This window comes from Ostreococcus tauri, assembly GCF_000214015.3.
Source record: "Ostreococcus tauri WGS project CAID00000000 data, contig chromosome 05, whole genome shotgun sequence".
In the NCBI taxonomy this organism is placed as follows: domain Eukaryota; kingdom Viridiplantae; phylum Chlorophyta; class Mamiellophyceae; order Mamiellales; family Bathycoccaceae; genus Ostreococcus; species Ostreococcus tauri.
The window spans coordinates 599,238-626,568 of NC_014430.2; the positions used below are offsets into that span (position 1 = coordinate 599,238).

The 27,331-nt window shown below is 56.9% G+C and overlaps 15 protein-coding genes across 15 annotated transcripts; 7 read left to right on the plus strand and 8 right to left on the minus strand.

Annotated features, from left to right (window-relative positions):
• Positions 1 to 81: 81 nt before the first annotated feature.
• On the minus strand, positions 82 to 600 carry OT_ostta05g03640 (t-SNARE; the record flags this gene model as incomplete). The annotated part of the gene is made up of 1 exon (XM_003078701.2): positions 82 to 600. One exon carries the CDS (start codon positions 598 to 600, stop codon positions 82 to 84), a length of 519 nt encoding a protein of 172 aa, XP_003078749.2.
• Positions 601 to 1,025: 425 nt separating this feature from the next.
• On the plus strand, positions 1,026 to 4,355 carry OT_ostta05g03650 (Immunoglobulin-like fold; the record flags this gene model as incomplete). The annotated part of the gene is made up of 1 exon (XM_003079423.2): positions 1,026 to 4,355. The coding sequence occupies one exon, from the start codon at positions 1,026 to 1,028 to the stop codon at positions 4,353 to 4,355; it is 3,330 nt and encodes a 1,109-aa protein (XP_003079471.2).
• A 20-nt stretch (positions 4,356 to 4,375) lies between these two features.
• Positions 4,376 to 6,874, minus strand: OT_ostta05g03660 (Tetratricopeptide repeat; the record flags this gene model as incomplete). Its single annotated transcript, XM_003079424.1, has 1 exon — positions 4,376 to 6,874. The coding sequence occupies one exon, from the start codon at positions 6,872 to 6,874 to the stop codon at positions 4,376 to 4,378; it is 2,499 nt and encodes an 832-aa protein (XP_003079472.1).
• A 295-nt stretch (positions 6,875 to 7,169) lies between these two features.
• Positions 7,170 to 8,164, plus strand: OT_ostta05g03670 (BCP1 family; the record flags this gene model as incomplete). The annotated part of the gene is made up of 2 exons (XM_022984322.1): positions 7,170 to 7,313; positions 7,433 to 8,164. 2 exons carry the CDS (start codon positions 7,170 to 7,172, stop codon positions 8,162 to 8,164), a joined length of 876 nt encoding a protein of 291 aa, XP_022839065.1.
• A 52-nt stretch (positions 8,165 to 8,216) lies between these two features.
• Positions 8,217 to 9,317, minus strand: OT_ostta05g03680 (unnamed product; the record flags this gene model as incomplete). Its single annotated transcript, XM_022984323.1, has 1 exon — positions 8,217 to 9,317. One exon carries the CDS (start codon positions 9,315 to 9,317, stop codon positions 8,217 to 8,219), a length of 1,101 nt encoding a protein of 366 aa, XP_022839066.1.
• A 245-nt stretch (positions 9,318 to 9,562) lies between these two features.
• OT_ostta05g03690 (unnamed product) lies at positions 9,563 to 10,106 on the plus strand (the record flags this gene model as incomplete). The annotated part of the gene is made up of 3 exons (XM_022984324.1): positions 9,563 to 9,709; positions 9,772 to 9,902; positions 9,989 to 10,106. 3 exons carry the CDS (start codon positions 9,563 to 9,565, stop codon positions 10,104 to 10,106), a joined length of 396 nt encoding a protein of 131 aa, XP_022839067.1.
• Positions 10,107 to 11,464: 1,358 nt separating this feature from the next.
• Positions 11,465 to 12,946, plus strand: OT_ostta05g03700 (Helicase-associated; the record flags this gene model as incomplete). The annotated part of the gene is made up of 1 exon (XM_003079427.2): positions 11,465 to 12,946. One exon carries the CDS (start codon positions 11,465 to 11,467, stop codon positions 12,944 to 12,946), a length of 1,482 nt encoding a protein of 493 aa, XP_003079475.2.
• Positions 12,947 to 13,090: 144 nt separating this feature from the next.
• On the minus strand, positions 13,091 to 13,903 carry OT_ostta05g03710 (Protein of unknown function DUF3353; the record flags this gene model as incomplete). Its single annotated transcript, XM_003079428.2, has 1 exon — positions 13,091 to 13,903. The coding sequence occupies one exon, from the start codon at positions 13,901 to 13,903 to the stop codon at positions 13,091 to 13,093; it is 813 nt and encodes a 270-aa protein (XP_003079476.2).
• Positions 13,904 to 14,463: 560 nt separating this feature from the next.
• On the plus strand, positions 14,464 to 15,984 carry OT_ostta05g03720 (unnamed product; the record flags this gene model as incomplete). Its single annotated transcript, XM_003079429.2, has 1 exon — positions 14,464 to 15,984. The coding sequence occupies one exon, from the start codon at positions 14,464 to 14,466 to the stop codon at positions 15,982 to 15,984; it is 1,521 nt and encodes a 506-aa protein (XP_003079477.2).
• Positions 15,985 to 16,017: 33 nt separating this feature from the next.
• OT_ostta05g03730 (Protein-tyrosine phosphatase-like, PTPLA) lies at positions 16,018 to 16,668 on the minus strand (the record flags this gene model as incomplete). Its single annotated transcript, XM_003079430.1, has 1 exon — positions 16,018 to 16,668. One exon carries the CDS (start codon positions 16,666 to 16,668, stop codon positions 16,018 to 16,020), a length of 651 nt encoding a protein of 216 aa, XP_003079478.1.
• A 341-nt stretch (positions 16,669 to 17,009) lies between these two features.
• On the plus strand, positions 17,010 to 19,787 carry OT_ostta05g03740 (P-type ATPase, phosphorylation site; the record flags this gene model as incomplete). The annotated part of the gene is made up of 1 exon (XM_003079431.1): positions 17,010 to 19,787. One exon carries the CDS (start codon positions 17,010 to 17,012, stop codon positions 19,785 to 19,787), a length of 2,778 nt encoding a protein of 925 aa, XP_003079479.1.
• A 68-nt stretch (positions 19,788 to 19,855) lies between these two features.
• Positions 19,856 to 20,698, minus strand: OT_ostta05g03750 (Translation elongation/initiation factor/Ribosomal, beta-barrel; the record flags this gene model as incomplete). The annotated part of the gene is made up of 1 exon (XM_003079432.1): positions 19,856 to 20,698. The coding sequence occupies one exon, from the start codon at positions 20,696 to 20,698 to the stop codon at positions 19,856 to 19,858; it is 843 nt and encodes a 280-aa protein (XP_003079480.1).
• Positions 20,699 to 20,826: 128 nt separating this feature from the next.
• OT_ostta05g03760 (Helicase, C-terminal) lies at positions 20,827 to 24,522 on the plus strand (the record flags this gene model as incomplete). Its single annotated transcript, XM_022984325.1, has 1 exon — positions 20,827 to 24,522. One exon carries the CDS (start codon positions 20,827 to 20,829, stop codon positions 24,520 to 24,522), a length of 3,696 nt encoding a protein of 1,231 aa, XP_022839068.1.
• A 215-nt stretch (positions 24,523 to 24,737) lies between these two features.
• On the minus strand, positions 24,738 to 25,148 carry OT_ostta05g03770 (Histone core; the record flags this gene model as incomplete). The annotated part of the gene is made up of 1 exon (XM_003079434.2): positions 24,738 to 25,148. One exon carries the CDS (start codon positions 25,146 to 25,148, stop codon positions 24,738 to 24,740), a length of 411 nt encoding a protein of 136 aa, XP_003079482.2.
• A 259-nt stretch (positions 25,149 to 25,407) lies between these two features.
• On the minus strand, positions 25,408 to 27,300 carry OT_ostta05g03780 (SET domain; the record flags this gene model as incomplete). Its single annotated transcript, XM_003079435.1, has 1 exon — positions 25,408 to 27,300. The coding sequence occupies one exon, from the start codon at positions 27,298 to 27,300 to the stop codon at positions 25,408 to 25,410; it is 1,893 nt and encodes a 630-aa protein (XP_003079483.1).
• Between the last annotated feature and the right edge of the window lie 31 nt (positions 27,301 to 27,331).

Below are 27,331 nucleotides of genomic sequence, written 5' to 3' on the forward strand. Positions count from 1 at the left end.
TTGTAATGAACGACATCGAGCGGCCGCGAGCGAGACGCGAATGATTCGTCGAGGTGCATGAATTATTTTACTGCATCACGTCTACGCGAGTCTGTGGAAGATGATGATGAGAATGGCCACGGTCAAGACGCCGGCGACGCCGTAAAAGTACACCTTGTTCGCCGTCGCGCGTCGACTCATGCTACTGAGAATCTTCCTCGACCGCGCGATGGTGTCGTCGGCGCCGTGCAGCGCCTCACGGCTTCGTTGAATTGTTTCGCGTTGTCCCTGTAAATCTTGCAGGATGCTCACGCCCAAATCCTCCGTCTCCGCGAGCGAGCGCTGACTCTCCCGAATCCGCTCCCCCGTCCGCGCCAGGCGCTCCGTCGTCTCCATCTCCCGTTCCCCGTTCGCCGTCCCGTCCTCCATCGAGCCCACTCCTCCGAGCCCACGTTCGGCCGCCCCCAACAGCGCATCCCTGGCGTCTTCCGCTCCCTCGCCCGCGCTCGCCTCTCGCGCCTCGCGCTTTCGCGTCGCCAGCTCGCTCTTATAATCCCGCAGCTTGCTCAACATCGTCGTCTTCGCGCTCGCGTCACCGACCGATCGCGCCTCGAGATCCATGCGACGAATCAACGCCTCGCACTCCGCGACGGCGCTCTCGATCTCGCTCGCGCGCGCGCGGCGCTCGCTCGGCGTCGTCGCGTCGCGCGCGCCGTCCACGCCTCGACGAATCGCCGATGAAAACGCACAAAACTCCCGCTCGTGGCTCTCAAGATGACGGACATCGCGCGCGCGGTCGTCGCCGTCCCGAACGCGGGCGACGCGCGCGCGCGGCGTCGGCGTCGCGCCCTCGCGCGCGTGGGACGATGCGATGGGATCTCGGGCGTGGAGTCCCTCGTGTGACGAGTCATGACTGGTCGAACGGCATCATTCGACGACGCGCGCGCTGGGCCCGTCGACGCGCGCGCGCGCATGCGCGCCCTCTTCTCGAGCGACGCGCGCGCGGGCGAGCGACGGGGCTCGCGCGCGGGCGCGCCGAACGCGGGATGGGTGCGGGATTTCACGTGATTCCGGACGCGGGTGTGGTGTACGCGTCGACCAAGGTCGAGATACACGGGTCAGGGTACGCGCAGGCGTATCTACCGCCGTTAGGGTGTAGGTTCGGCGAGGTGGTCGTGGACAAAGATGCGAGCTCGAGCACGTCAGAGAAGATTGAGTGTCCAAACGTGACGAGCGCCCTTGCGGGCTTCGTCGCGGTGGGAATAGCGCAGTATACGAACAGAAGATACGTTCCCGGCGCGGACGATGTCGTGGTCTCGAAATCACTAGACGTCTCCTTCGAGTTTGTGAAGCCGTGGAAGTTGACGTGGGTAAATCCGGAATACGTGTACAAGAGCGGCGGCGAGACTCTGCGACTCACAGGACAGCATTTCCGCCCCGGGATGCAGTGTACGTTCGTGGAATCATCTCTTACCTCAGGGTTTAGATTTGTGTCGTCCGCCCTGGCGACGTGCGAGACGCGCGCATCGAGCGAGAGCACGGGCACGGTGGACCTTAGTCTCACGCCGGCGCATGCCGTTGGTGGCACCACAGCCGGTGTTGATTATCAAGTTGCACCCATAATCGACGGTCCGGTGGAGTCCACCTCGGCGATTGGGAGCGATGTCACGATTCAGGCCTCGAATTTGGCGTCCTTTAACGGCGCAAGCGCATCATTCACAGCGAGTCCGGTGCGGATTGGATGTTGGTTTAATGGTATTTGGGTTGAAGCAACGCTCGTGAGTACTCGAGCGCTGAAGTGCACGACACCCAACGTCGTCAAGGGTGATGTATCACTGAGCGTCATGGATATGTATTCTCAGAGAATGTTCCCTACGAACTCGTCGCAGACGGGATGGTTCACGACATTCTCTGTCTTAGAGGGTGAAACCATTGACCACATTATTCCTGAGATCGGGAGCGCTATGCGAAGTTCGCCAGCTGATTCTTCAACCCTCATAGAATTTTATGGAGACGCTTTAATAGCTGGCTCTCGATCGATTGCGGCACGAATATGCAAGACGTTGAACCCAGAGACGCTCCCTGTGTTACTGCCTGTGTTGGTAACGGGTCAAAGCAAGAGTAAGTGTGACTTCCCCACGGAGCCTAGCGAGACAGTTGCGCTCGAAACATTGACATATGGCTTCCATGCAGTACTGCAGGGTGTGGTACGGCACCCCGGGGCGCAGTTCCAAGTCGTATCTCCGCCCCAAGTGACGTCAGTGGTACCAGGATTCCTTAGAGAGGCGACGATTGCGACGTTTTCTGGACAGAACTTGAAGAATGAATGGTCACCGACAAAGTGCACTTTCGATGGAACATCTTCTGATGCGTACGTTATTTCGAGTGCTCTCTTGCGATGTATCATACCTCTTTATGACGATCTCCCCTTGGGATCTTCAACTTCGGCGCACACAATTGTTTTGGGGGTGACTTTTAACGTGCTGACGAGCGCGGCGGGAGTGTCGTCAATCGCGTGGGTGCCGATCGCAAGCAATTTGGCTAGCATCACACCAAGTGTGGGGGCAACCAGTGGAGGTACTAGGACCGTCTTAAAACTGAGTGGAGAAACTATTCCGACCGCCTCGTACTATACACCGTCCTGTAGATTTGGAACCATAGTGACTTCAGCGATACATGTGCCGGGAGGCGGGGTGGCTTGCACTTCACCTGCCCATGTTTCGCAGAACGTTACTGTTGGGATTGACGAGGAGTCGGCGGTGGAGTTTCAATATGTCCCTGATATTGTCGTGACCTCTGTCAGTCCTCCGGCGCTTCCACAAACCGGTGGATACCTCAGTGTTTATCTGGAATCAGCTCTGAACTATTCGTATTCCGCAGAATGTGTCTTTGTGACGAGTGGTGGAGACAAGGTGAAGACTTCTCTTGCCGTAGATGCCAACGACGGAGTGCTCAAGTGCGAAGCACCTGAAACCGGCATCGGATTCGCCACCATGGCAGTTGTCTTTGCAACGACGAGTATGAATAACACAGCGTTCATTGATGAAGCTGCAGGTAACTACGTGGAGATTGAAGTGCGAGTTGCAACGCCGTCTGTAGACGTTTTCCTTCCAACCGGGGCGAACTGGGTTTATGCCGAGGACGTGATCCATGTGACGACGTCCGACGGCTCTCTGCTCGGTGGAAGCGCGGAATTCGGGGGTTATTTATGTTCTTTTATTCGAGCCGCGCAGAGCGGTGGATCGGTATATGTTTCCACAGCGACGAAGTTGTCAGCTGCGATGCTTAAGTGCGAGGTACCCGATATGGACACGTTGGTGCCGGCAGCAGAAAGTGGCTTCGAGGTTTTGGTAAGTATTTGTACGGAAAATGAGTTTCTCGTGGGTCAGTGTACCAGTCTAGCGGGCACGCGCTTGAGGTACGAAAAGAAGATGAATGTCACGTCAATATCACCAGTCAACGGTACGGAGGCAGGGGGCGATCTTGTGGTGTTGGTTGATTCCGCGACCATAAAGGGTTTCGGCGCAAACGTGCCAAGTTGCAGGTTTGGTACCATCTACCCCGTCTCGGCGAGTGGTGTCGTAGGGGTGTCTGCAGCAGGTGAGCTACAGTGTACGACTCCGGCTCACGTTGCTGGGATTGTTCCTGTGAGTGTGCCTCCGCTTGGCATCGGATTTGCAGCGCTCACATTCACGTACACGACCGTGGGAACTACGCAGTCAGACGTGAAGGAGACGATGGGTAACGATCCTTACGTGAGTGCATCTCTTACGCCACCAAACCCGATGATCACAGAGGTCTCGCCGTGGGTCGGTTGGAGTGGAACCGTCATCACATTGACCGGGACGCATTTACCGATTGGCCCAGACGTCAAGTGCAAGTTTGGAGCAGTTTCAGTGGATGCTCAGGTGGTCTCGACGGCGCTGATTCGTTGCGGTACTATAGTTCCAGTCACTGATTATGAGGTCGAAGAGCAATTAGTGGCGGTGACGACGAGCACCGGCGATGATAATCCAAATGTGACGGCTATATCGCACTACGTAACCACTCGTGGAGATATTTTGGAGGCTGACGCGACAGACGGATGGCAACAAGGTGGTAACACTGTTCACGTGAGCATCGCAAAATGGGTCCCCGAAGGTTATACAACGTGTTTATTTGGCACAATATCAGTGCAAAGTCGAGGAGGGGACGGATACGGGGCGATTGGCAAGGCCTCTCTTTCTCGTTTGTCGCAGTGGTGGAGCGACTCGACCGACGGCACAGAAATTGAATGCGTTTCTCCAGCACAGGGTCCGGGGACTGTGGAGTTCGGGGTGTCGATTTCAGGATCAACGATCAAGTCATACAACGGAACGACTTTCACGTACATTTAGGCTACAGCAAGTAATTGATATTAGAATCTAGTCGAATTCGCTTCTGCAAACGGCGCGCGCCTCCAAACTGAATCTTGGCAAGGATGCGAACATTTATATTGCGCTCGTACTCGAGCATTTTCCCATTTGATAACGAAGTTGTCATCACTCAGAACGTTATACGCATCATTGATCAGGTTGAAGAGTCTACTTGACACAGCTGCACGCGCATTGATGAGACTTTCGGATGAACCGCCTCGAACCACCTTGTCTGGATGATGACTAAGTGCGAGCTGTCTATACTTCTTTTTCAGCTCATCTTTCGACGGCTTGGCGCCGACACCGAGTAATTTGCGCCAATTGGCGGGCAATTCAGCTTTTACTCGATCTCTGATCGTGACCAAATAGGTGTGCACCTTCTCTCGCTCATCGTGGGATAAATCCATGTCAAGTAAACATTCATAGATCTGCTGCGCTTCATTGACCATATCGAGCTCCGTGTAAATCGCCGCTAAGCGCGCATGCGCTTTTGCATACTTCGGAGCCAAGGCACACGCCGCACCTGCTGAAGCCAAGGCGTTGATATAATCTTCCATGGCATGCGCGCACGCGCAAATGTTGGACAAGAAGAGCGCTTGAAGCAGATCTGAATCTTTGCACAGCTTCAGAGCGTCGAAGTAAAGCGATTCAGCCTGTGCATAATCTCCACGAATGTAAGCCACTTTTCCTGCGTCTTTCAGTTCGCTTATTTGAGAGACTTGCTCCAATATTTGAAGCAACGATGCTGGGTTTGGAATTTGCTTGATCACTTCTTCAGGTGGTTGCGACCCATCCAGTGCTATCAAATGTGACGCCTCCCTTCCAGCATAAAGTTCGAGCGCTGGGATCAGTGGTTGCAAACTTTCCAAGCAATCAGAGACGTTAGCTAAATCGAATGCAATCCTCGCTCTCACGCACAGCCCACGGACATCCAAATCGCCAAGGCGACAAACAAGTTGCGATGCAGCGTAAGTGTCTCGCTTGAGCCTCAGAGCTTCGGCTCTGAGAGTCTTGACTATTGCTGCATGTGGGCAAATTACGCTCACTTCATCAAGCGCACGCAAAGTACGTTCTAAATCGTCGACACTCTCCTCATGACCAGTCTCTTCCATCTTGACGAGCAGCTTGCTGTGAGTGTCAATCAACTGTTGTGTCGACTGCACATCATCAATAACCTGCTTTGCTTCAGACTTTTGCTCCGATGTAGACGCGTCTTTGTTAAAAACCTCGCGAGCTTCCGTGCAGGCCTCTTCAAATTGTCCGAGTAGCAGCAAACATCGTGAAAGTCGAACCTGCGCCTTGATGTGCAATGGATCGAGCGCCAAAGTCTCGTGACAGTCCTCCATCGCTTGAAGAGGATTGCCTAGCATCATCAGTGCAGCTGCTCTGTTCGTGAGCAGGCCCACCTTGACTTTGATCGAATCTGATAGATGCATTGCGTCTAAATAATCGAGCGCGCTTGAATAAGAGTCCCTTGCTCCAACATAATCCTTATTCCTATATGACTCGTTCCCAGATACCTTGTGCTGTTCCACAAATGCTCGGTTCAGCGCGCTCTTCTGGGCCAGAGCCTCCTTTAATTCCGACGGCTGGGCGTTCGGCGAAAGTGACACGAATTCTAAGTATCGCTGCGCACGCTGAAGCTCGCTGAGATTCAGACAACACTGCGCGGCGCGCAAGAGTGCTCGAATATGCCCAGAGTCAACTTTGAGCACGAGTTCGCACTCCGCGAGCGCCTCGTGGACGTGACCTAGCATGAACAACACCGTCGCCCGATTCACTCGCAACCAAAGATGCGACGGTTCGACTAAAACTATTCCACTCACCTCGAGCTCTGCGATGGCGTGCGAATAAAACTGCTCTGCCTCGCTCATATTCCCGCGCTTGAACGACGCGTCGGCTTCGCGGCGATGTTCCTCAGCGCGCACCACCGCGGCCGCCTGCGCAGCCGCCATCTGCTCCGCCCTAGATTCTCGCTCTCTTCTATCAAGCTCCTCGTATACGAGTTCTTGCTCTCTCTCGAATTCTTCGCTCGCCTCTTCAAACTCGAGCTCGTACATTTTATGAATGTTCACCGCCTCCTCGAGCGCGCGCCGGGCGAGCTCAACCTGCTCAAAGCTCTTCGCCAGTTTGAGTTCAACGTCCACCTTTCTCAGCTCCGCCCTTCGCAATCGAACCTCCATCCCCGCGTCGACGCGAACTCTGAAATTACCCTTTGTCGTCGACGCGTTCCCTCGGTCAACGCCCCTCTGACTCGCTCCGCGCGCGCGCGCGTTCTCGCTCCTCGAGCTCACCTCTTCCTCCCACGACGACACCGACGACGCGCTCGCTCGTCGACGCGCAGTATTTAAATCTTTCTCATCGTATCTCGTCCTCGTCGACCCCTCACCATCGTCTGCATCGCTTTCGCTCGACCCATCGCTCTCGCTCAATCGCACGCGCGACAGGTGACTTTGAATCTCTCGTTGAATTTCTCGCAGCGCGCTCGCTCGGTGCGACATCCGCCGCTCTCCCGCGCTCGGTCGACGACGACGCACGCCGCGCGTCGAACGCTCGCCGCACCGAGACCCCAAGCGCGTGGTGACGTGTGCGCGGCCTCGACGAATGAATCTCCACCCATCGAGTCATCGCCCATGGCGAATCGTCCACGACGAATCGACCGAGGCCGAGGACGAACGCCCACGACGCGCGTGGGCACACCGCGCCGCGGAGGGTGACGCGCGTCGCGACGCGTGCGTAGACGCGTGCGCGTGGGAGCGAGAGACGATCTCGACCGCGCGATCCTTCGAGCGCGACATGGGGAAGACGACGACGCGGACGAGGCGGACGACGAGCGAGGTGGCGGCTGCGGAGGAGTACGACCACAGGGAGTCCGACGACGAGGAAGATGAGGATGAAGAAGACCTGGACGGCGAGAGCGATGATGAGGACGTGATTACGGTGAGCGAGCGACGCGTGAGGCGAAGGAGGAGAAGGGGGGTGAGGAGGACGGTGAAGGGATCGGCGGAGACGCCCCGCGAGAGAAACGTCGACTGACCGCGCGCGCGTCTCTCACGTAGGTAAACTTTGACTTTTGCGACGCGCAAGAGGAAGATTTTCACGGATTAAAGGCGCTCTTGACCGGTTACTGCGACGGCGATGAGTACGCGTGCTCGGACCTGTGCGACTTGCTCATCAGACAAAACGCCGTCGGCACCGTCATGAAGACAGAGGATGACTCAGAAAACGTCCTGGGCATGACCTCGGTGGTGAGCCTGGCGTATTACAAGGGAGAAAAGTGCGTGAAAGATATCAAGAAATACCTCTTGGGTAAGGTCCCTGCAAAAGAGAAGAAAGCATTCGAAAAGATTTTGAATGACGACGCCACCGGTTTGCTCATAAACGAGCGCATCATCAACGTGCCGCAGGATGCTGGACAGCCTTTAATCGAGGGCGTTTTTGACGAAATCGGTTGGGCAGCAAAGGACGAGAAGACGGCTGAGTTGAGAAAGTCGTATGAGTTTAAAAACTACATTTTGGTGAGCACTTTGTTTGAGGAGGACACTGAGGATGTAGAGCAAGTTGGGAAGAAGCGCAAGAAGGGACAACCAAAAAAACAGCGAATCTTCCCGCGATTGGAGGAGGAGATCTTGCTCGAACACTCTAAATCGGCGTTTTTCTGGCGCGGTAAACAGAACGAGGAGAATGACATCGCTGATTTCCGCCCTCATCGTTGCTGCATGGTTGTCGACGCGAAGGCGATTAGCGCTTTCCGCAAAGACGTGAAAGATCTGTTCAAAGACTTCGAATAAAACGTGTAGTAGATTCTCCTAGACATTTTTCTATTCCATACACGATTTTCGGCTATCCCAATCCGTATGCCTTCTTCGTCCTGGCCTCCACCCGCGCGCGAGCAGCTTCGCGGCGCTTGAGAGCTTCTGCTTCATCCTTTGCAAGCTTTGCATTCTTCGTACTCATCGCCGTTGCAGGACGCTTCTTACTCGCATCAGCGCCCGACAACGATGTGTTATAATCTTCTATGAGTTGTGCTTTAAAACTCCGACCACCAGTCGCAGCGAACGCACGTGCAGCTCCGGTTTGTGTCTTCGCCTTAGCCGCCTCAAATTTGGGATGGTTTGCGCCAAAACCCAGGTTGAACATGCTAGTTGTGGTCGTTCGGTTCACACTCGGCTCTTCAGAATTATTCGGCACCGTGGAAGTAGCAGATACCATCGACGACGTGCGCGCTGCGGGTCTCTGGTTAAGTGCCATGGCTGCTGCAATTGCCTGTTGTGCCGTTGGCTTTGGATTATCTTGCTTCTCCGACGATGCTGCAGGCGCCACGACGCCTCGAGCGTACGGGTTGAGAGCGTACTGACCACTCGGTTGTGCTACCGTTGCAGCTTCGGAGGGGGGCGGCGGTGCACTTTCGGGAGCACCTTTTGACCACGCCTTGGTCGTGTTGTTGAAGTACATCTTTGTCTTTGGATCAAAGTAACATGACGACTTTGCATGCCAGTAATACTTGGACCGATCGTCAAACTTCCAGGCTCCCAGGACTTGCGCCGCGCGGTACTCTTCTTCCTCGCGCGCGTGCATCTCTCGCTCGAGTGCCGTCTCCAACTCCTTCTTCGCGTTTGTCTCCTGCTCTTTCAAGCGAGCCGCCGCCGTGACTGGCTTTGCCTGCAGAGCTGCCGCTTCCGATAGTCTGCCCGCCGCGACGAGATCCGCGGCGTACGCCTCCGTCGCCTTTGCCTCGATCTCTGCCATATCTTTCTTCAATTTATCGCTCTCCTTCTTCTCGTTAACCTCCTTCTGTCTGATATCTTTTAGCTTTTGCTCGACATTCTTCTTGTGCTTCTCGCTTCGCTCGTGCATGCGCTTGGCGTTCCCGTGCGGCTGCACGAAGCACTTACACAACGCGCACCAGTCCGCGCGCGAGGCGGAGAAGTACTCGCTCGCCATCTTTGAGCACCACGCGCGACGCGCGACGAATGACGTGGGAGACGTTTGTTTCCAGCCGCCCACTGATTTCCGGCCGGTTTCGAGAGGCGAAGCCGGCACATTCAAGCGCGAGGTCAAATTCGTGATCTCGGCAACGACCAGATCGAATCGCACGCCGAGGCGTGGGGTCGACTCACGAAAAGTCTCAGTACCCTGTCGAGCGTTCGAACGTGCTGGCTGTTGCGAAGCGCGCGTTGAACGTCGTCATGAGAGGCACTGTTATCGCTCGTGACATTCAGCTCCCGGACGTGGCGTCGGGACGACGACGACTTCGCCCTCGCGAGGTCACGTGCGGGAACGGGATCCGCCGAGGCATCATCGTCAGCCTGTTCAACAGAAGCAAGGCGAACAAGGTACGATCGGCTGGATGGGCGAACGCCGAAGACGTAACTAACAGTTATCTCCCTGTGCGCAGGAACCTGACTGGACAGCCATGGAGGGAGAGAAGAGGACAGTGTCAGACGAAATCGGACGTCGACAGTTCGCGAACCGCCGAGCGAATAACGGAAAGGATCGGAAAGATTTGTATACGGAAAATTGGGACGGGTGCGTGTCGATTCGCTCTTCTCACATCTGCGCACACAAAACAATGCGCTCAAGACTGACAAATAAATAAATTTTTGTTTTCCCAGGAGTGAGTACAAGGGCGGTTCGTTCAATATTTTGAGTTTGGTGGCGGCGCTCTTTGTGCTCGTACCTGTGGCCCTGCTTATTTTTGCGTACACGTCCTACGGTACGCTTTGGGGCTAGCGGAATTTCGAGTGTTGAACGCTGTATAAATACAAATTTATTTATTAATTGCATCGCGAACAATGTGGAACGTCCCGACTCAAATCGTGCGTTACGGTGACCCAACTCGCCGAGATCATTACCAACGACGCCCAGTGCGACATTTGGATCAAAGTAGCACGCATCCGAGACACCAGAGTACTGCGTGTCGCTCGGACTACGAACCCGAGCTAAAATTAAATGGAATTAATTCACTTGCGCTCGTCATGACTTTTCACTGACATGAACTGCAATGCGCGCGCGTGGTAGTGATACAAATAGATGGTTTGAAAACTTACATCCTTCACTCCATGAGAAGCCCAGAATTGTGCACGTGATCTTGGATTTTTATTTCGATGCTCCAATTAATTAAATAATTTCAGTTTGTTCAATCAAAGATGGAGATTTGCATGAGCGCATTACCGATCGGCACTCGTACGATTGCGATCATGCGTGGTGATATGGTACGTTGACGGCCTCAGAGCACTTTAGAGAGCTCAAAACGTTACTTGAGAACATCAAACGACTCTGACGTGTTAATAAATTGTTCCGAGCAATTAATTTCTCAAACGTGAGCAGTTCGCTTCAGATGGATTTGTAGACGGTAATCGCATGTCAGACGCATTTGGTATACAATAACGCTGATACACTCTCATTTTCACGACGATATTCGCCCATATGGCGTAGTCAGAGCGTCTCCATGAACGCTGAATATTTTAAATATAAATAAATGGCTCGAGCCGTCGATGAATCCAGCGAACCGACTAAGGCGTTTATTAGGGCCCGTCCCCCGTCGTGCGGCGGCGCATTGATTTATGTCCAGCGTCTGTGCCCGTTTTCAGTCGAACCCATCAACGTTGGTCGACTCCCCTAAAAGCTGGTTGTTGACGATCATGCCAAGTGCTGACGAGAGCCGGCAACTGTGACTGAAGAAAACTGTTCGCCGTCGACAGAGTCCGCCTCGCGCGCGACGAACTACGTTTGAAGGTGATCGGCGACAGAAACCGTTAGAATCGCATGCTCACGTGCGCCCGAAGCGTGTAAATCCGATCCCGTCTGTCTGCGACGTCACTCGTTTCGACGACTTGATTTTCGCGCCATTTTGGAATCGTGTCTAGATGTTCGCATCGCCGCTTCTAGACGTCGCGATGCTATCCAAGAGGGCGGTGGTGTCCGTTAATCGTGGATCGACCGCTGGCACCCGGCGTGTGACCGCGTTGCGGCCGCTGCGTGCGTCCGCTCACAGTGACAAGTCTCCGGCGGCATCTTCCGGCGCGGACAAGCACAGGAGATTCAATCCGGTGTTCACCTACCGTCCTAACCGGAGGCAGCGTGCTATTATGGACGTCACGGAGATTGATTCAGCTGAGGAACTCGATAAAGCGTCTCGCCAGAAGCCCGGAATTGACAAGATTAAGTGGGCGAAGAGGCTTCAGGAGTTGGCTAGCTTCTACGAGAACAAAGGACACTCGACGCCACCGTCCGGGACGTCTCTATCTAACTGGGTGAAAAAGATGCGGACGATGCGACGACGAAACGAGCTCTCGCAGGATATGATTCTGGCACTGAACGCTCTAGACTTGGACTGGGAGCCATCACAAACCCGCGCGTTCAAGCGCTTGGAGGAGCTGCAGGCATTCAAACAGAGAGAAGGTCACATTCAAGTGCCGACTGGCTGTTCGCTCGAACGATGGCTCCGTCGCATGAGACTGCTCAAGCGAAACGGTAAACTGGAACGCCATGTTTCAATTGGACTAGAGAAGCTCGGAGTGGTGTGGGAACCGGCGACTGCGAAGCAAATTGAGACCGACACAATCTTTGTAACTCGACTGAGCGAGCTCAAGGCCATCGTCGCCGCAGACGGAAGAGTGAGGAAGACGAATCAGTACGATCCGGGCATGCGTACCTGGTTAGTTTATCAGCAGCGATGTTTCCGTGAAGGAAAACTGAGCAAAGGTAAAATTCAGGCGTTGAGAGACGTCGGTATACCGCTCAAGATGACGCAACGCGTCTCGTGGGACGCACGCTTGATGGAACTCATCGAGTTCAAGCGCATTCACGGTCACTGCAACGTACCCGCAACGTGGCGCCATAACAAAGAATTAGGATCATGGGTCGGGACTCAGCGTAAGTATAAGCGTGGGTCTAAGTTATCCGAAGAGCGCATTGCCGCACTCACATCTATCGGATTTGAGTGGGAACCGAAAACGGCGCTTGCGCGAGGCACTCACACAAAGGCTTCGCCGTGGACCATCAAAGCCAACTCGTTGAGACGAGGAGATAGGCCGCAAGTGCAAATCGACTGGATCGGTGGTGACGATAAGAGACCTCCGAGCATCGAGACCTTCGAATGGGGCAGAGCGTCCGCGAACTACGAGGAGAAGCAGCAACTGGTGTTCAGCGAAATTGAGAAGTGGTGGCAAGAGGACGCGTCGGAAACATCTCGAAGGAGCATTAGAGGGATGCGTTTGAATCATCGACTCAACGTCGGTAAGAAAATTAACTTTAAACCAGATATTTTACTGGAGATTTCCTCCGCAACTCCTGAAGAAGGCGCACTCACGTGGGGACTCATCGTCGAGGTTGATGAGTTTGGTCACAGACGAGGAAGCAGAAGCTACGTTAACGAGGAGTCAAGGATGGCTGATCTTCAGAACGCTCTCGGGGTGCCAATCAAATTCGTGCGGTTCAATCCAGATCCGACCGAAGAAGACAGCCGCGAGCTCGAAGAGCGCACGTTGGAGCTTCTCGAACACTTGGAAAAAGCAGTCGCGAAACCACCGATACGAGACTTAGAAGTCTCGTACCTCGCGTACGATTAGCAGTTTGTTGTAACTCAACGATTACAATCCGCAAGTATTTTGTTGTTTGATGCAGTATGCGCTTAAGTATTACAGTGACTCATTCTATTACGCTTGCGCTCGTTCACTGGCTGGTAAGTGTACAGTACAGAGTGCCGCGCTTTCCTAGTCGAAGCATGCCGCAGCGAAAAAGAGGGCCAAGATGCCAAACTCGGACACGATCGTCGACGGCGACGAGATTCCCGCGAACGGGACGATGTCTACGCGCAACCATTCCTGAACAGCACCACCAAAAAGAGAGCCAACGAGTAGGAAGCCGAAAGCCAGCGCGGCGGATCGACCGAGAGACACTCGTTTCTTGTTCATGAACCACACTGTGGCGCCGAGCGCTGCGGCTATCTCCAACCCCGTCGGATTATCCATGCCTTGCGGCTGGGCGAATCCTTGTACTAAAGTCACGACTGCGATTACGCCGAAGAGCGCCCCGGTTTGGCTCAGCGACGCTTGCGACGGCGCTGAGAACCGCGGCGCCGGCGGCAGAGCACTCCCCGCTTCCTTCGTCCACGCCGGCATCGCCGCCGCGAGCCTATCGATCGGCGGCACCACGTCCGCGTACTTCACCGTTTTGTCCACCGTATCACCCTTCGTTCGCCTGTTGAACGATTTCATCAGCAGAACGTCGTACGCTCGCTCTACCTCTCCGCACTTGGCTTCGTCCTCCGCGTACTTGTCGAGCATCTCTCGGTGCGCCTTCACGAGCTCGTCGCTCGTCGCGTTCTGCCCCAAACCGAGTATCTCGCTCGCCCGCGCGGCGTCCATGGCGACCTGTGGGTTGTAGTTCTCCCCCGGTGAGCTCCGAGCCCGAACCCGCGATCGCGCGAACGACGAACCGAGAACGAGACCGATGCCCGCTCGACGCCCTCGACCCGATCGCGCGCTCGTCGTCGTCCCCACGCTCGCCCGCGTCGCGGAGATCATCGATCGCGCGAGCATCCCGCGCGGTGCGCTCGAGCTCGACGCTCGATCGCCCCCGTCGTCGAGTGCGACCGATCGACCGTGGCCGTCGACCTCGCGCGCGGCGACGCGGTGGATTGATTTGATTGATTCCACGAGTGATTGTTTCACGTCGACTTTGATTTCATGCACCGATCGAGCACCGATCGAGCACCGATCGAGCACCGGTCGAGCACCGATCGAGCACCGATCGAGCACCGATCGAGCACCGATCGAGCACCGATCGAGCACCGATCGAGCACCGATCGAGCACCGATCGAGCACCGATCGAGCACCGATCGAGCACCGATCGAGCACCGATCGAGCCGGTGCGGGTGCGATGGTGCACACGCTCGATTTCGATTGGCCGAGACGAGACGACCCCGCGGCGCCGACGCCTCGACGACGCGTGGTCCCGACGTCGGGCGCGTCGACGGCACGCGCGCGCGACGGGCGCGCGCGGTCGTCTCGGTCGAGGCCAACGATGTCGCGCGACGCGCGCGGGCGGGCGAGGGGTGAGCGCGGGTGAATCGACACCGAGAGCGATGTCGAGCGCGAACGGCATCGAGAAGCTCGTCAGGCGGGCGTGCGATGGGACGTCACCGAGCGTGGACGAGGACGCGATGCGAGCGATCAAGCGGGCGGCGAAGGCGGACGATAACGCGCTAAAGTGCGCGCACGAGGCGCTGATGCGAGTGATGGCGTCGACGAGGAGCGGGGCGGCGACGCGGGCGCACGCGGTGACGGCGACGAGCGAGCTCTTCACCCGGTCGAGGTTGTTTCGAGAGCTCACGATGGATAAGCTGGAGATCATTATGAAGCACGCGGTGGGAACTGACGACGATTTCCCGCTCCCGGACGTTCCCAAGGGCGAGGCAGATCGCTTGCGTCAACACGCCGTGAGCGTCTTGGACGAGTGGGAGCGCAAGTTTAAGAATCAGTACAAGCAACTGACGCTGGCGCGGAAATTCGTCACCGAACGCCTGGGCGAGGACGCCCCGGAGGTGCGAGCGGAGCGAGCGCGAGTGCTCGCGCTCGAAAAAGAGCGCCAGGTGCAGAGGAACCTACAGAGACAGTGGCTCTCGACGAAGGGTGAACTCCCGGCGTTGCTCCGCGAAGTTCGCGAAACGTTGCACGCCGCGGGAGAGTGCTTCTGCATGCTTTTCGGCGACACGTTCGAGACAAGATTCAATCGTGAAGTCGAGAGGAAGGCGCACGCGCTCGAAGACGACGCGGACGAGACTTGGGAAGATGTGGCGGACGGAGCAGCGGATTGGCGCTTTGCGCAAGAATTTGGCGATGCCGACGAGTCCCCCGAGACGACTTCAACGACTGGCATCGCGCTGAGAGAGACGGATGAAAACGCTCCGATCATCGAGCAACTCCGTGGACTGTACCGCTCGACGAAGGCGCGATATCTCGCCTGTCTCACGGAGGTGCTTCAAATTTTAGGCCACATTCAACCCGAACAGATAACCGACGACGGCGTCGTCGTCATCTCCCAAGATGAGCGTTTGAGCACGGTTAACGTCGTTGGGGATTTAAAGCAGCTTCTCACTTCATTCGTGGGGCGATGTGAGACGCTGAGATTGATACGCAGTCGTGGCGGAGACGAGGGCGCGGACCCAAATGCGAACACGTCAAGCAAACCCGAGCCGTCGGAACCCGTCGACGATGGTGAGTCGCGTCGAGATGCGTCGAATGCGTCGGTCGGTGTCTTACTTGACCGCGCTGCGAAGCGTCAAAAACGGGGTGTCACGCAGTCTCGACGAGTGCGCGAGGCAAAGGCAAAACAAGAAAGCGAACGAGACATCGGACGTCGCGCGCAGCAGATGCTTGCAAGTCAAATTCGAGCTCACAATGACGAAGTTCTCGCGGAAGCCGGGCTTGATTTCTTTGAAATGGAGCGTCGAAAACAAAATACCGCGTCGGAAGCGAAGGCAAACGAGATAATAGAGGAAGAAATTGAACGGCGGGAAGCGCTCGAGGTACGCGGGAAGACGGCGCGTCAGCGAATAGAGAAGAGCTTGAGGCAGCTACGCCGGCAGAAGAATAGGAAAATTTGATAGCACGTAGTTCAATTCTAGTTACGAAACCCTTTAGCTCTGTTTCTCCTTCCCTCCGAGTTTTTTACGACGCTGCGCGAACATGTAGGAGTACAACCCATGGAACAAAAACGGGTACAACACGAGCAACGCGTTGAGAAACGTGGGATAATCGAACGCAAAGTTGTACGCGTTCGGCATTTCGATCGCGTACATTTTCGTTCTTCTCGCGTGCGCTCGCGCGTCGTACATGAGTTTCATCTCCGCCCCCGCACCGAGCGGATACAGCGGCACGAACACCGTGTACCGCGCCCAAGTGAGCGCCTTGGATTCGATCCCCAACAAACCGCACACGTACGCCGGATATCGAATCACCTCCGTGATCGCCCACGCGAACACCAACACCGTCGCGGCGTCGCTCGAGTGATTGCTTCGCACCCCGTCCAGGGCGCACAGCAGGCAGTGCGTCCGTCCCGCCCACTGCATGAGCGCCGCCGCCGCGGGCGTGCGCGTCAATCCAATCAGGGCGTGTAAAACTTCCGCGAAGGATGCGATCTGCACCGTCACCAACGCATCACGCACGACATCATACGTCCACGAGCGCCCTCGCTCGACCGCGCATCGCACCGCGAGCGTCAACACCACCATCCACCCCATCGCTTCCACACCGTTATACCCCACCAAGTACGCCCGTCGCATCTCCATCTCGTCGTCGTCTCAAACGACGCGTCGCCCCCCCCGCCCGGACGTGCGACGCGACCTCCCTTCCGCGCACGCTCCCGATCGATCGCTCGTCCGTCTCTCGGGTCCATCACGCCGTGGATCCCCCCGGCGTCGCCCCTGGCGCGGACGTACTTTCCTGGCGCCCATCGTAAACCCTAGTCACGCGCGCGACATCACCGCCGGGACGCGTGAATGTCTCGCATTTTTCCAAGGTTGGCGTCGGTCGGTGCCGACGTCGAGCGGTCGACGCGCGCGCGCGGGCGACCGCACTCGACGCGCGCGCGCGAACGTCGAGCGACGCGTCGGGGGGACGATCGCGCGCGATGGACGCGGACGCGGCGACGCCGGAGGCGACGACGTCGGAGGCGCGCGCGCGATCGCGAGCGACGGTTGCGGGCGAGGTGGATGGCGGACTCGACGACGACACGTCGTTGTTATCGGCGAGAGAGCGGACGGAGAATAGCTCGAAGAATGACGTCGTGGAGAGAGACGTGAGGTTTAGGATCACCGGGATGACGTGCTCGGCGTGCGTGGGAACGGTGGAGCGAGCGATGATGGACGCGCGGGGCGTCGCGCGCGCGGCGGCGTCGACGGCGACGGGAGAGGCGAGAGCGGTTTTAGATGATGAAGCGAACGAGCGAGAGGTCATAGACGCGATCGTGCGAGAGGTTGAGAGCTGTGGGTTCGAGTGCGAGCCGATGGAGACCGTGAACGAGCGTCGAAGCCGCATAGGGTCCTCGGCGGTGAAGACGGTGAAGCTGGCGGTGGACGGAATGTCGTGCTCGGCGTGCTCTGGGGCGGTTGAAAATGCTCTGAGAGCAGTCGTTGGGGTGTCCTCGGCCACCGTGAGCGTGCTCCCGTACGGTGCCGCGATAGTTGTGTACGATTCGAACGCCACTGGTGCTCGAGACTTCATAGAAGCCGTCGAGGAGATTGGTTTCGGGGCGAGTGTGTATCACTCAGCGGAGGACGACGGGTCGACAACGACGCGCGAGTTGTCAAGGTTTCGCGAGGATTTGAAGTTAGCAATATCACTCACGGCGCCCATTGTACTCATGAATCTCATCGTGGAGCGCATTTGGACTCCGAGACTAGGTAGACTGTCTCTTTGGGTGCTGGTGAAGTTTGCACTCGCGTCGCGAGTGCAGTTTGGCGTCGGCATGCGGTTCCATCGCGGGGCGTGGAACTCCCTTAAACGCGGCGCGAGCAACATGGATGTTCTGGTATCTCTCGGCACCAACGTCGCTTATATCGTGAGCGTGGGCGGCATGCTCTCTTGTCTGAGCTCTGGATCGATGTGCGCCCGCGATTACTTCGACACGAGCGCTCTGTTGATCACTTTCATCTTGATCGGAAAGTACCTCGAAACTTCAGCGCGGGGGAAGACGAGCACGGCGATCACGAAGCTTCTTGAACTCACGCCTAGCGAAACCGTGCTCCTCGTATCAACGAAAACGGGTGAAGAGATCGAGAGGAGAGTCGCCACGGAGTTGATCCAGGTGGGCGATCTGCTGAAGGTGTTGCCAGGCGCGCGCGTCCCGGCTGACGGAGTCATCATTCGTGGCCACGCATACGTCGATGAATCCATGATCACCGGAGAGCCGATGCCGGTCATGAGAAAGATAAATGGAAGAATCACGGGAGGTACGATCAATGAAGGTAACGCTTTCGTCATGCGCGCAGAGCGGCTCGGTGCTGACTCGACTCTTCATCAGATAGTGCGCCTCGTCGAGGATGCGCAGCTCTCAAAGGCACCAATCCAAGCCTTTGCAGATAGGCTCTCGAACGTCTTCGTGCCATTCATCGTCGTTCTCGCGATGGTTACATTCTTCTCCTGGCTTGTTGCCGGTTGGACAAGTTCCATTCCAGCCGGTTGGATACCGGCGGATGAAAACAAAACGTTGTTTGCGATGTGGTTTGGCGTCGCCGTGCTCGTGACGGCGTGCCCTTGTGCTCTTGGATTGGCGACGCCGACGGCGATCATGGTCGGAACGAGCGTTGCTGCGGGGAGTGGCATTTTGGTTAAAGGAGGAGAAGCTATGGAAGTAGCTTCCCGTTTGGACGTCGTCGCCTTCGACAAAACAGGTACCTTGACCACCGGTTCACCGACAGTGGTTGCGTTTAAATCGACTCGGCCGGAAAATCTCGATTACATCATCAGTGTGGTCGTTTCCATCGAGAAGGACAGCGAACATCCAATCGCAAAAGCCGTGAGAGACTATGCTCGACGTCGCAGTCCTACTGAGCTCGCCTTGAGCGCTAAGTCAGAGGTTCAAATTGTCGCCGGCCAAGGTGTGTGCTGTGTCGTGAACGGGATCGCAGTGGCTGTTGGAAACGGTAAACTGATGAGCGAACGCGGTATGAAAGTCGTTTCAAAGGACATTGAAGACTTTACCGTGGAGCATGAAGATTCTGGACACACAGTGGTGCTCGTCGGCATCGGAAACGCCGTGGGTGGAGCGTTCGCGGTATCTGATGAATTGAGACCGGACGCGAAGGACGTTGTGGCGGCGCTAAGAGAGCGAGGCATCAAAAGCGTCATGGTGACGGGAGATAACTGGAAAACCGCGCGTGCGATCGCAAGTGCATGTGGAATTGAGGAGTTTCACGCCGAGGCGTCTCCAGCAGATAAGGTGGCGTTCCTAAAGAAGTTACAAGGGGAATGTTCGCCGAGATCAAAGAATAAATTCGAAGCGTCAAAGGTTGCAATGGTTGGCGACGGCATCAACGACGCCCCTTCGTTAGCTGCGGCAGACTTATCGATGGCGATAGGCGCCGGAACAGACGTCGCCATCGAAGCGGCCGATTTAGTCCTCATGCACGCCGATCTGTACACTGTGGTGCGGGCCGTGGACATCTCCCAAAAGACGTTTCGACAGATCCGGCAAAACTACGTTTGGGCGCTGAGTTACAATGTTATCGCACTCCCCCTGGCGGCTGGTTGTTTATATCCGACAATTAAGGTTCCGCCCTGGGTCGCAAGTATCTTGATGGCTATCAGCAGCATCTCAGTCGTCCTCGCGTCGTTGTCGCTGAAGAGGAAGTGTCGAGAGCAACGGCACACGGTGTTGCGCAGCATTGAGATATCATCGGCAGCTTAGGTAGATTTAGGTATACATACTATAGCATACTGTAGAACACATCGCATTGCATAGACAGACCGCACGATCTACTGCTCGCTCGCCGCCTTCGCCTTAGCCGCGATCTTTGCGCGTTGCGCCTTCGTTTTCTTCGGTGTCTTCAAATCAAGCAAACCGCCTGGTGGCGTGATCTCCATTAACCTGTTCTTCGCGTCGACGAGCGGTACGATGTCTTTGACGAAAGGCACGTAGACGTAAAACTCGGTATCGATCTCGAATTCCTCGTCGAACGCGCTGAATCCAACCTTCAGTAAGTCCTGCGTTCCGGCACCTCGGACGACGTCCTCCACGACACCCACTTCCGACCCCGATTCCCTGTCAATCACCCGCATCCCCTGAAGCTCCTGGGCGTAGAACTCATCGTCTCCGTCTCCACTTGTCTGTCCCGCTTCGTCTCGCAGGGGCGCTCGATCGCTCGGCGATACGAAGAGTCGCGTTCCCACTAGCGCCTCCGCCGACGTCCTGTCGTCGACACCGCTCAGCTTTACGATCACATCGTTCCGTCCTTTACTCGTCACCCACCGTCCGCCGCGCACGCTCACCTCTCGCGTCTCCCCGATCGGCGCGTCGTACTCCCCACTCACCTTTGACCTCCCTTGCGCCGACGTCTCCGCTTGCAAAGTCGACCCGCGCGTCATGAACCTTTCGTCGATGAAATCCGTCATCGGCAGCACGCGAACCTCACCCCTCAGCCCGTGCGCGCCCACGATCGCCCCCACTTGCACCAACCCATCGCCCGCGTCCTCGACGCTCGCCCTCGGCGTCGTCGAGGACTTTCTCACGTTCGCTCCGAGCGGCCGCCGCCTGTGATTCCAACGCCTCGTCGCGAACGATCGACCCCCGCTCGCGTCCGCGCGCGCGGTGGACGACATGACGAGCACGCGTGCGTTCGTCTCGTGCACCCGTCGCGCGCGAGGACGGGTCGGGAAGTGCCGCCGTGGACGCGAGAACGCCGCCGCCGCCGGCCCACCGCACTCGGTCGCGCGTCGATTCGTCGACGATGCCGCTCGACGAGCGCGAGGGCGAGGCACGAGAGCTCACGTTTTTACCGACAAAGAAGGGCACGAGCGGTCGCGCGGGTGAGCGAGCGGTGAGGGAGCGCGAGCGTCGGCGTGAGGCTGAAGAACGAGCGAAATCGACGACCAAACTGAGTTCGTCCCAGAGACGAAAGATGAAAAAACTCGCCGAGGAGGAGCGTAAGCGCGATGAACGGGCGAGCGTGATGGCGACGCTGGAGGCAAATAAGGTGGACGAACGTGCGTTGGGGTTGATGCGAGCGACGACGTCGTTGGGGACGAAAGAGACGGCGAAGGAGAAGATGAGAAGAGCGCTCAAGGCGGAACGCGCGGGCGTCGAGTTGGAGGATTTACGAGACGCTCGATTGACGAAGAGACCGAAGGTGGAGGCGGAGAGTGAGAGCGAGGAGGAGAGTGATGATAACCTGGAGAGCGAGAGCGAGCGACAGATGGAACGGGTCGGGGAGCGGCGTGGTGCGCGCATGGTCGACAAGGATGCGAGCGACGATTCAGAGGCAGAGGACGACGCATTGACGCAAGCTGCAGTACGAACGGCGGTGGCAGCGGGCATGGCGTCACTGGACGACGCGACTCGGGAGTTAGTTAAAACTCTACGCGCGAGGACGGGGATGTCGGACGAGGGAGACGCGCCCAAATCCAACGCATACAGAGGAGCGCATCACGAAGTTTTCCAAGGATGTTCATTTGTGGTCCCGGTGAACAGGACGGATAAGATCAATAGCACGCGCGAGGGACTGCCGATCGTGCAAGAGGAGCATGAAATCGTGGATGCTATCAACACGAACCCCGTCACGGTGATCTGCGGCGCCACCGGCTGTGGTAAGACGACCCAGGTGCCTCAATTTTTGTACGAGGCAGGGTACGGCGATCCCGAGTGTGCGAGTCATCCGGGAGCTGTGGCGGTGACTCAACCTCGACGGGTGGCAGTCACGTCCACAGCCCGTCGTGTTGCGGAGGAACTGAACGTACCACTAGGCGGAGATGTCGGTTATCAGGTCCGTTATGACAAAAACGTGGGCGAAAACCCGAGAATAAAGTTTATGACGGACGGTATCCTCTTGCGAGAGGTACAGCTTGATTTCCTGTTGCGAAAGTACTCCGTCGTGATTATCGACGAGGCACACGAGCGGAGCGTAAACACCGACATCTTGCTCGGACTGCTTTCAAGAATCGTTCCGCTTCGCGCGGCACTGGCGGCCGAGGGTAAGGCCGTGACGCCGCTACGTTTGGTTGTCATGTCGGCGACTCTTCGAGTCGAGGAGTTTGTGGGGAACAAAAAGTTATGTCCAACGCCACCGGCATTGCTCCAGGTCGCCACTCGTCAGTTTCCCGTCACTGTGCACTTCTCACGTCGAACGGAGACTGCTGACTACGTCGGTACGGCGGTGAAGAAGGTCCTCGCAATTCATCGTAAACTTCCTCCCGGTGGCATTCTTGTCTTTTTAACGGGTCAACGAGAAGTCGAGCTCATGTGCCGCAAGCTCCGAGAGGCTTATCCTCTTGACGGAAAGCCCAAGATCGTTGAAGACGAGGAAACAAGTGAGAAGGATGACGAGAAGGATGACGACATGGTGGACGCATACGACGTCGACGCGATCGATGCAGGTGGAGAGGACGTGAGCGGAGAGGACGAGGTCGATTTCGAAGGCGATGACGACTTTTCAGATGTCGACAGTGACATCAGCGAGGAGGACGAAGTGCTGATCATGGGAGGCGAAGGCGTCGGGGAAGAGGAAGCGGCCGAAGCTGAAGCGGCGTGGACCCGTGCGAATGCGCCTTCTGCGGCACTACGTGCGGCCGGTGGTGGTGGAGAAGTGGATGGGCCGGGTGGTCTGAACGTCCTCCCGCTCTACGCACTTCTTCCAGCTCACCTGCAGCAGCGCGTATTCGCGCCTACTCCGGACGGGTCGAGAATGGTCATCGTCGCTACGAACGTTGCGGAAACATCGCTCACTATTCCTGGAATCAGATACGTCGTGGACGCCGGTAGAGCCAAGGAGCGGGTCTATGAACGTGACGCCAGTTTGTCTCGCTTTAGAGTAGGGTGGGTGAGCAAGGCGAGTGCAGACCAACGCGCTGGCCGGGCTGGACGTACGAGTCCGGGGCACTGCTACCGACTTTTCAGTAGTGCCCACTTTGTGGATGAAATGAAAGCTCATGCGGATCCGCAGATCCTCGGAGTCCCCATCGAGGGAGTTGTGCTACAAATGCGCGCAATGGGCATCGACAAGGTGGTGAACTTCCCCTTCATCTCGCCGCCGGAGAAAGCTGCGCTGGCGGCGGCGGAGAGAACTTTGACAATACTTGGAGCCGTTGATAAAAGGCGGGGAATGGAGGAGATCGGTCCCTTGACGGACCTGGGGCGCGCCATGGCGGTGCTGCCGATCAGCCCACGACACTCTCGAATGTTGTTCGCTGCTGCGCAGAGCGGAGTGAGTGGATGTTTGTCGCCAGCGATCGCAATTGCGGCGGCGTTGAGCTTGGACAGTCCGTTTCTACGACAGTCATCCGAAGAAACCGCGGGTGAGGATGGCGTGAACGCGAACAAAGGCCCGCCTCCGCACGTCAAGTTTCATCATCCGGCGAGCGATGCCCTGTCCGCGGCTCAAGCTCTTTTAGCGTACGACTCGTGCAACGGACCGAAAGCGACAGAATCATTCTGCTCTACAAACAGGCTTCATGAAAAAACTATGCGTGAGATGAGTGATCTGAGGCGGCAACTTAAGCGATTGATCGTCAACCTCGCGAGGGATGTGTCCACGAAGCTCTCGACTGGCGATACCAGGTCAATGTTCACGGAAGGTGTCCTTCAAGAGTTAGAGTTCGACGCAGCGGCTCCGAAAATGCTCCCTCCCGGAGGTGATGTTGAGAGAGCTCTAAGACAAGCCCTCTGTGCCGGTTGGGCGGACAGAATCGCGCGTCGGTCGAAACACAAGGAGATGGAGCAAGCGTCTCGTTCAAATGAAAACGTTACAAAGGCGACACGTTATGTTCCGGCGCTCCTCGACGCAGCAGTCTTTCTGCATCCGACTTCTTCGCTCCACCGCTCTTCGCCGGACTATGTCGTCTACACAGATTTACTTCAAACTGATAAGCGGGCTTACATCGTCGGCGCTACTAGCATCGAGCCAGAGTGGTTGATAAAACACTGCTCTGCTCTCGTGGACGAAGGCGTGCTGTTGAGCGATCCGGCGCCGAGGTACAACTCTCGGGAGGATCGTGTCATCGGTTGGACCGCTCCGAGATTTGGTCCGCATCGTTGGGATCTGCCACTGAATCCGGTCGACGTTCCTTCGATCGACACGAGATGTGCTGTGTTTGCCACCGCTTTGCTTTCCGGGACGGTTTCTGAACCGATGGGGGAGCTGCGTGACAAGCTCGCCGCTAAGCCCCTTTTGGCGTCTAGACCTGAAGGCAAAACCCAGGCTCGGGTCATCGACTTACTCGGAGCGTTGAAACGCGGAGGAATATGCACGAGAGCGGGACTTCAGCAGGTCTGGGCTAAGAACCCAAAGTTTCTTTACCCTGAGCTGAAGGCCTGGCTGCGCCAAGGCAAGGCATACGCTCTCGAATCTATTTGGAGCAAACTCGTGCGCTACGTCGTGGAATACGACCCTGCGACCGCTGCAAACAAGAAAAAGAAGAGGCATTCGAAATGATGATGCTTCGTTAGCACTCTTAGGTTAGTTTTAGTCGGCACCTAGTTGCAACAAAAACGCACTTGCACACTGCGCGCGCGCGACTGGGGTTTACACGGGGGGTTTGAAGGGAGGAATCTTTTGAACTTGGTGGTGTTTAAATGAACACCATGTTGGTTTGAGACGCTCCGTGGATGCGGAGTTCGTCTTTTCTTTTTTTGAGTTGCGTAAATAATTTACGCGCGCTCACCGCGGATGCGGCGGGCGAGTTGCACGTCCTTCGGCATGATCGTGACACGCTTGGCGTGGATCGCGCACAAGTTGGTGTCTTCGAACAAGCCAACGAGGTACGCTTCGGACGCTTCTTGGAGCGCGAGGACCGCGGAGGATTGGAATCGCAAGTCCGTCTTGAAGTCTTGCGCGATTTCTCGGACAAGGCGTTGGAACGGGAGCTTGCGGATCAAAAGTTCGGTGGACTTTTGGTACTTGCGGATCTCACGGAGCGCAACGGTACCCGGGCGGTACCTGTGCGGCTTCTTGACGCCGCCGGTCGCCGGGGCGGACTTGCGGGCCGCCTTCGTGGCGAGTTGCTTGCGCGGGGCCTTGCCACCGGTGGACTTACGAGCCGTTTGCTTCGTACGGGCCATGTTTGGACTGTCGAGTTGTGACGCCGCCGCGCCTCCGCCGCGCCGCGTGCGGGCGATCGCGGTGAGTTCGTGATGGGACTCGCGGACGAGTGATGAATCACACATTTCACGAAAATGAAAAATGTCATCATTTTCACGTGAATGATTGTTACGAAATGGGTCAGAAATGAGTCATGAATCAGAAAAAAACATTGCTCGACAATCAGCGCGGTGAATTCAGATGGAAATCGCCCTCGGGAGGCTCACGAGACTCCAACCGTCAGAAGGGCGCGGCCGGGGACTTACAGAAGGTTGTGTTCCACGCCAAGACGTCGGCGTGCGCGGCGTCGCGAAGGTTCTGTAACCTGAACAACCATCGACTCCGCTCGGGGAGGTCGAAAAAATCAACATCAACGCCTTTGGGGGATTTCTTCCGATCTCCCGCGCGCGCGTGGCGACGTTGTCGATACCACGTCCCTTCCGTGCTGTGCCAGTAAATCATATTTTCGAGCGTGATGAAGCGCTCGACGAAATTTGACGAATTCGGTACGATGCGTACTAAGCTTCGACAGTGATTCAGCACGAGCTTGAAGGCGAGCAGCTTGCCGTTCATGTTCGTCTCGGCACTGAGTGTCGGGCAGGCCGGTCGCTGGGCCGTCCCGCCTCGAGTAGCTGCATCGCTGATGATCTGCGTGATCAGCGCGTCTCGAACGACGAGAAATTGCCAGTGATCCTGACGAATTTGGCACCGCTGCATAGCACGGTAAAGCTGAAGCGGGGTGTACACGCCAACGTTTTTCACGCTGTATGTCTTCATGCGTTGCTTTCTCCAACGCTCGTGCCAGCGCATAACTTCCTCGTCTTCGCTTCCCCCGCTCGTGACGTGTTCATCTTCGTTTATGGTGACTGAGCTATCGGACGAGCTCGTTACCACTCCACTTATTGCCGAAGATGAAAATCCGCTGCTACTGTAGTCGTCATCGCCGAGCACGCTTGCGCTGCCGAGCCGCAATTTGTTCCCAAACTCTTCACTCACGAGGTCGGTTCTCGATCCGGACGTCGAATCCCCCATTTCACTGAGGGATCCATTTCTAACCACTCGCGGCTTGCTCGAGAGAGCGAGCAAATTTCCCTCCGCATCGAAGTGCGTCTCAAAGCCAGTCGTGTAGTCGTGCGTGCAATAAAACCAACGCGGATCGTGAATATCCCACGGCTTCGACATCGGTTTGTGCACCGCCAGACCCGATCTAATTTCCGCCTTGCACTTTTCACACTGACACTCGAAATGCCATTCCTTGAGTAAACTCCGTCGCCGACATCGAGCGGGAAGCCATCTGAGCGATGGTTTGCCATAACATATCGTGATCTCCTCGCCCGCCGCTATCGGTCTCAACGAGTAGAGCGTCACCTCACCCTGGTCCGAAATCGCGCTCACCTCGGCGTTTGGATCGCACGAGTGATTACAAGCGCCGATCGCATCGAACATCACCATGGAACACTGCACGTACCCGGCACTGTCGCCTACGCCGTTCGGCGACCGAGCCGCCGGTCGGCTCGTACGCGTCACCGCGTTATACTTTACATACGCCGCAAACTCCAACCAACCCTCTGGATCATCCACACCAATCTTATCTCCGAACGCCAGAATCTCTTCCGCGTCGTCCCGATCCCCCAGAAGCGCCGCCGCAACCTTCCTGGACGGAGCCGGCGCGCGACTCGCGTGCGTCTCTCGCCGCGCCCGTAACCTTCCCATCAGTTGCGCTAAACACGACCCTTGCGAGCGGAAAGTCCCCTCGATCGCCGTCACGCGCTCTTTAATCAACACTTCGCACGCATTCACCCCGGTCGATGCCTCTAAACCGATCCTTCCGCTCCCGCTCTCCGCTCTTCGCTCCGTTTCCCCCGCGCGCCTCGGAACCGTCTTCCCAATCCCCGCGCTCCGTTTGACCACCCCAAACCTCCCGATCCACGCCTCTTCATCGAACGTCGCGTCCGTCTGGTCTCCACTCCGTCGCGATCGCCTCGACCGGGCGCGTCGTCCGAGGCCCGGAGAGTCGCTCTCGAGCGCCTCGCGTCCATCCGTGAACCCGAGCGCGCGTTCGAGCCCCGCTCTCGCGCGCGCGTCCTCTCCCGAGCTCGACGTCTCGTCGACGACCGCGCGTAATGGCACCATCGCCCGCGCGCGCCCGTCGTCACGCGTCGCG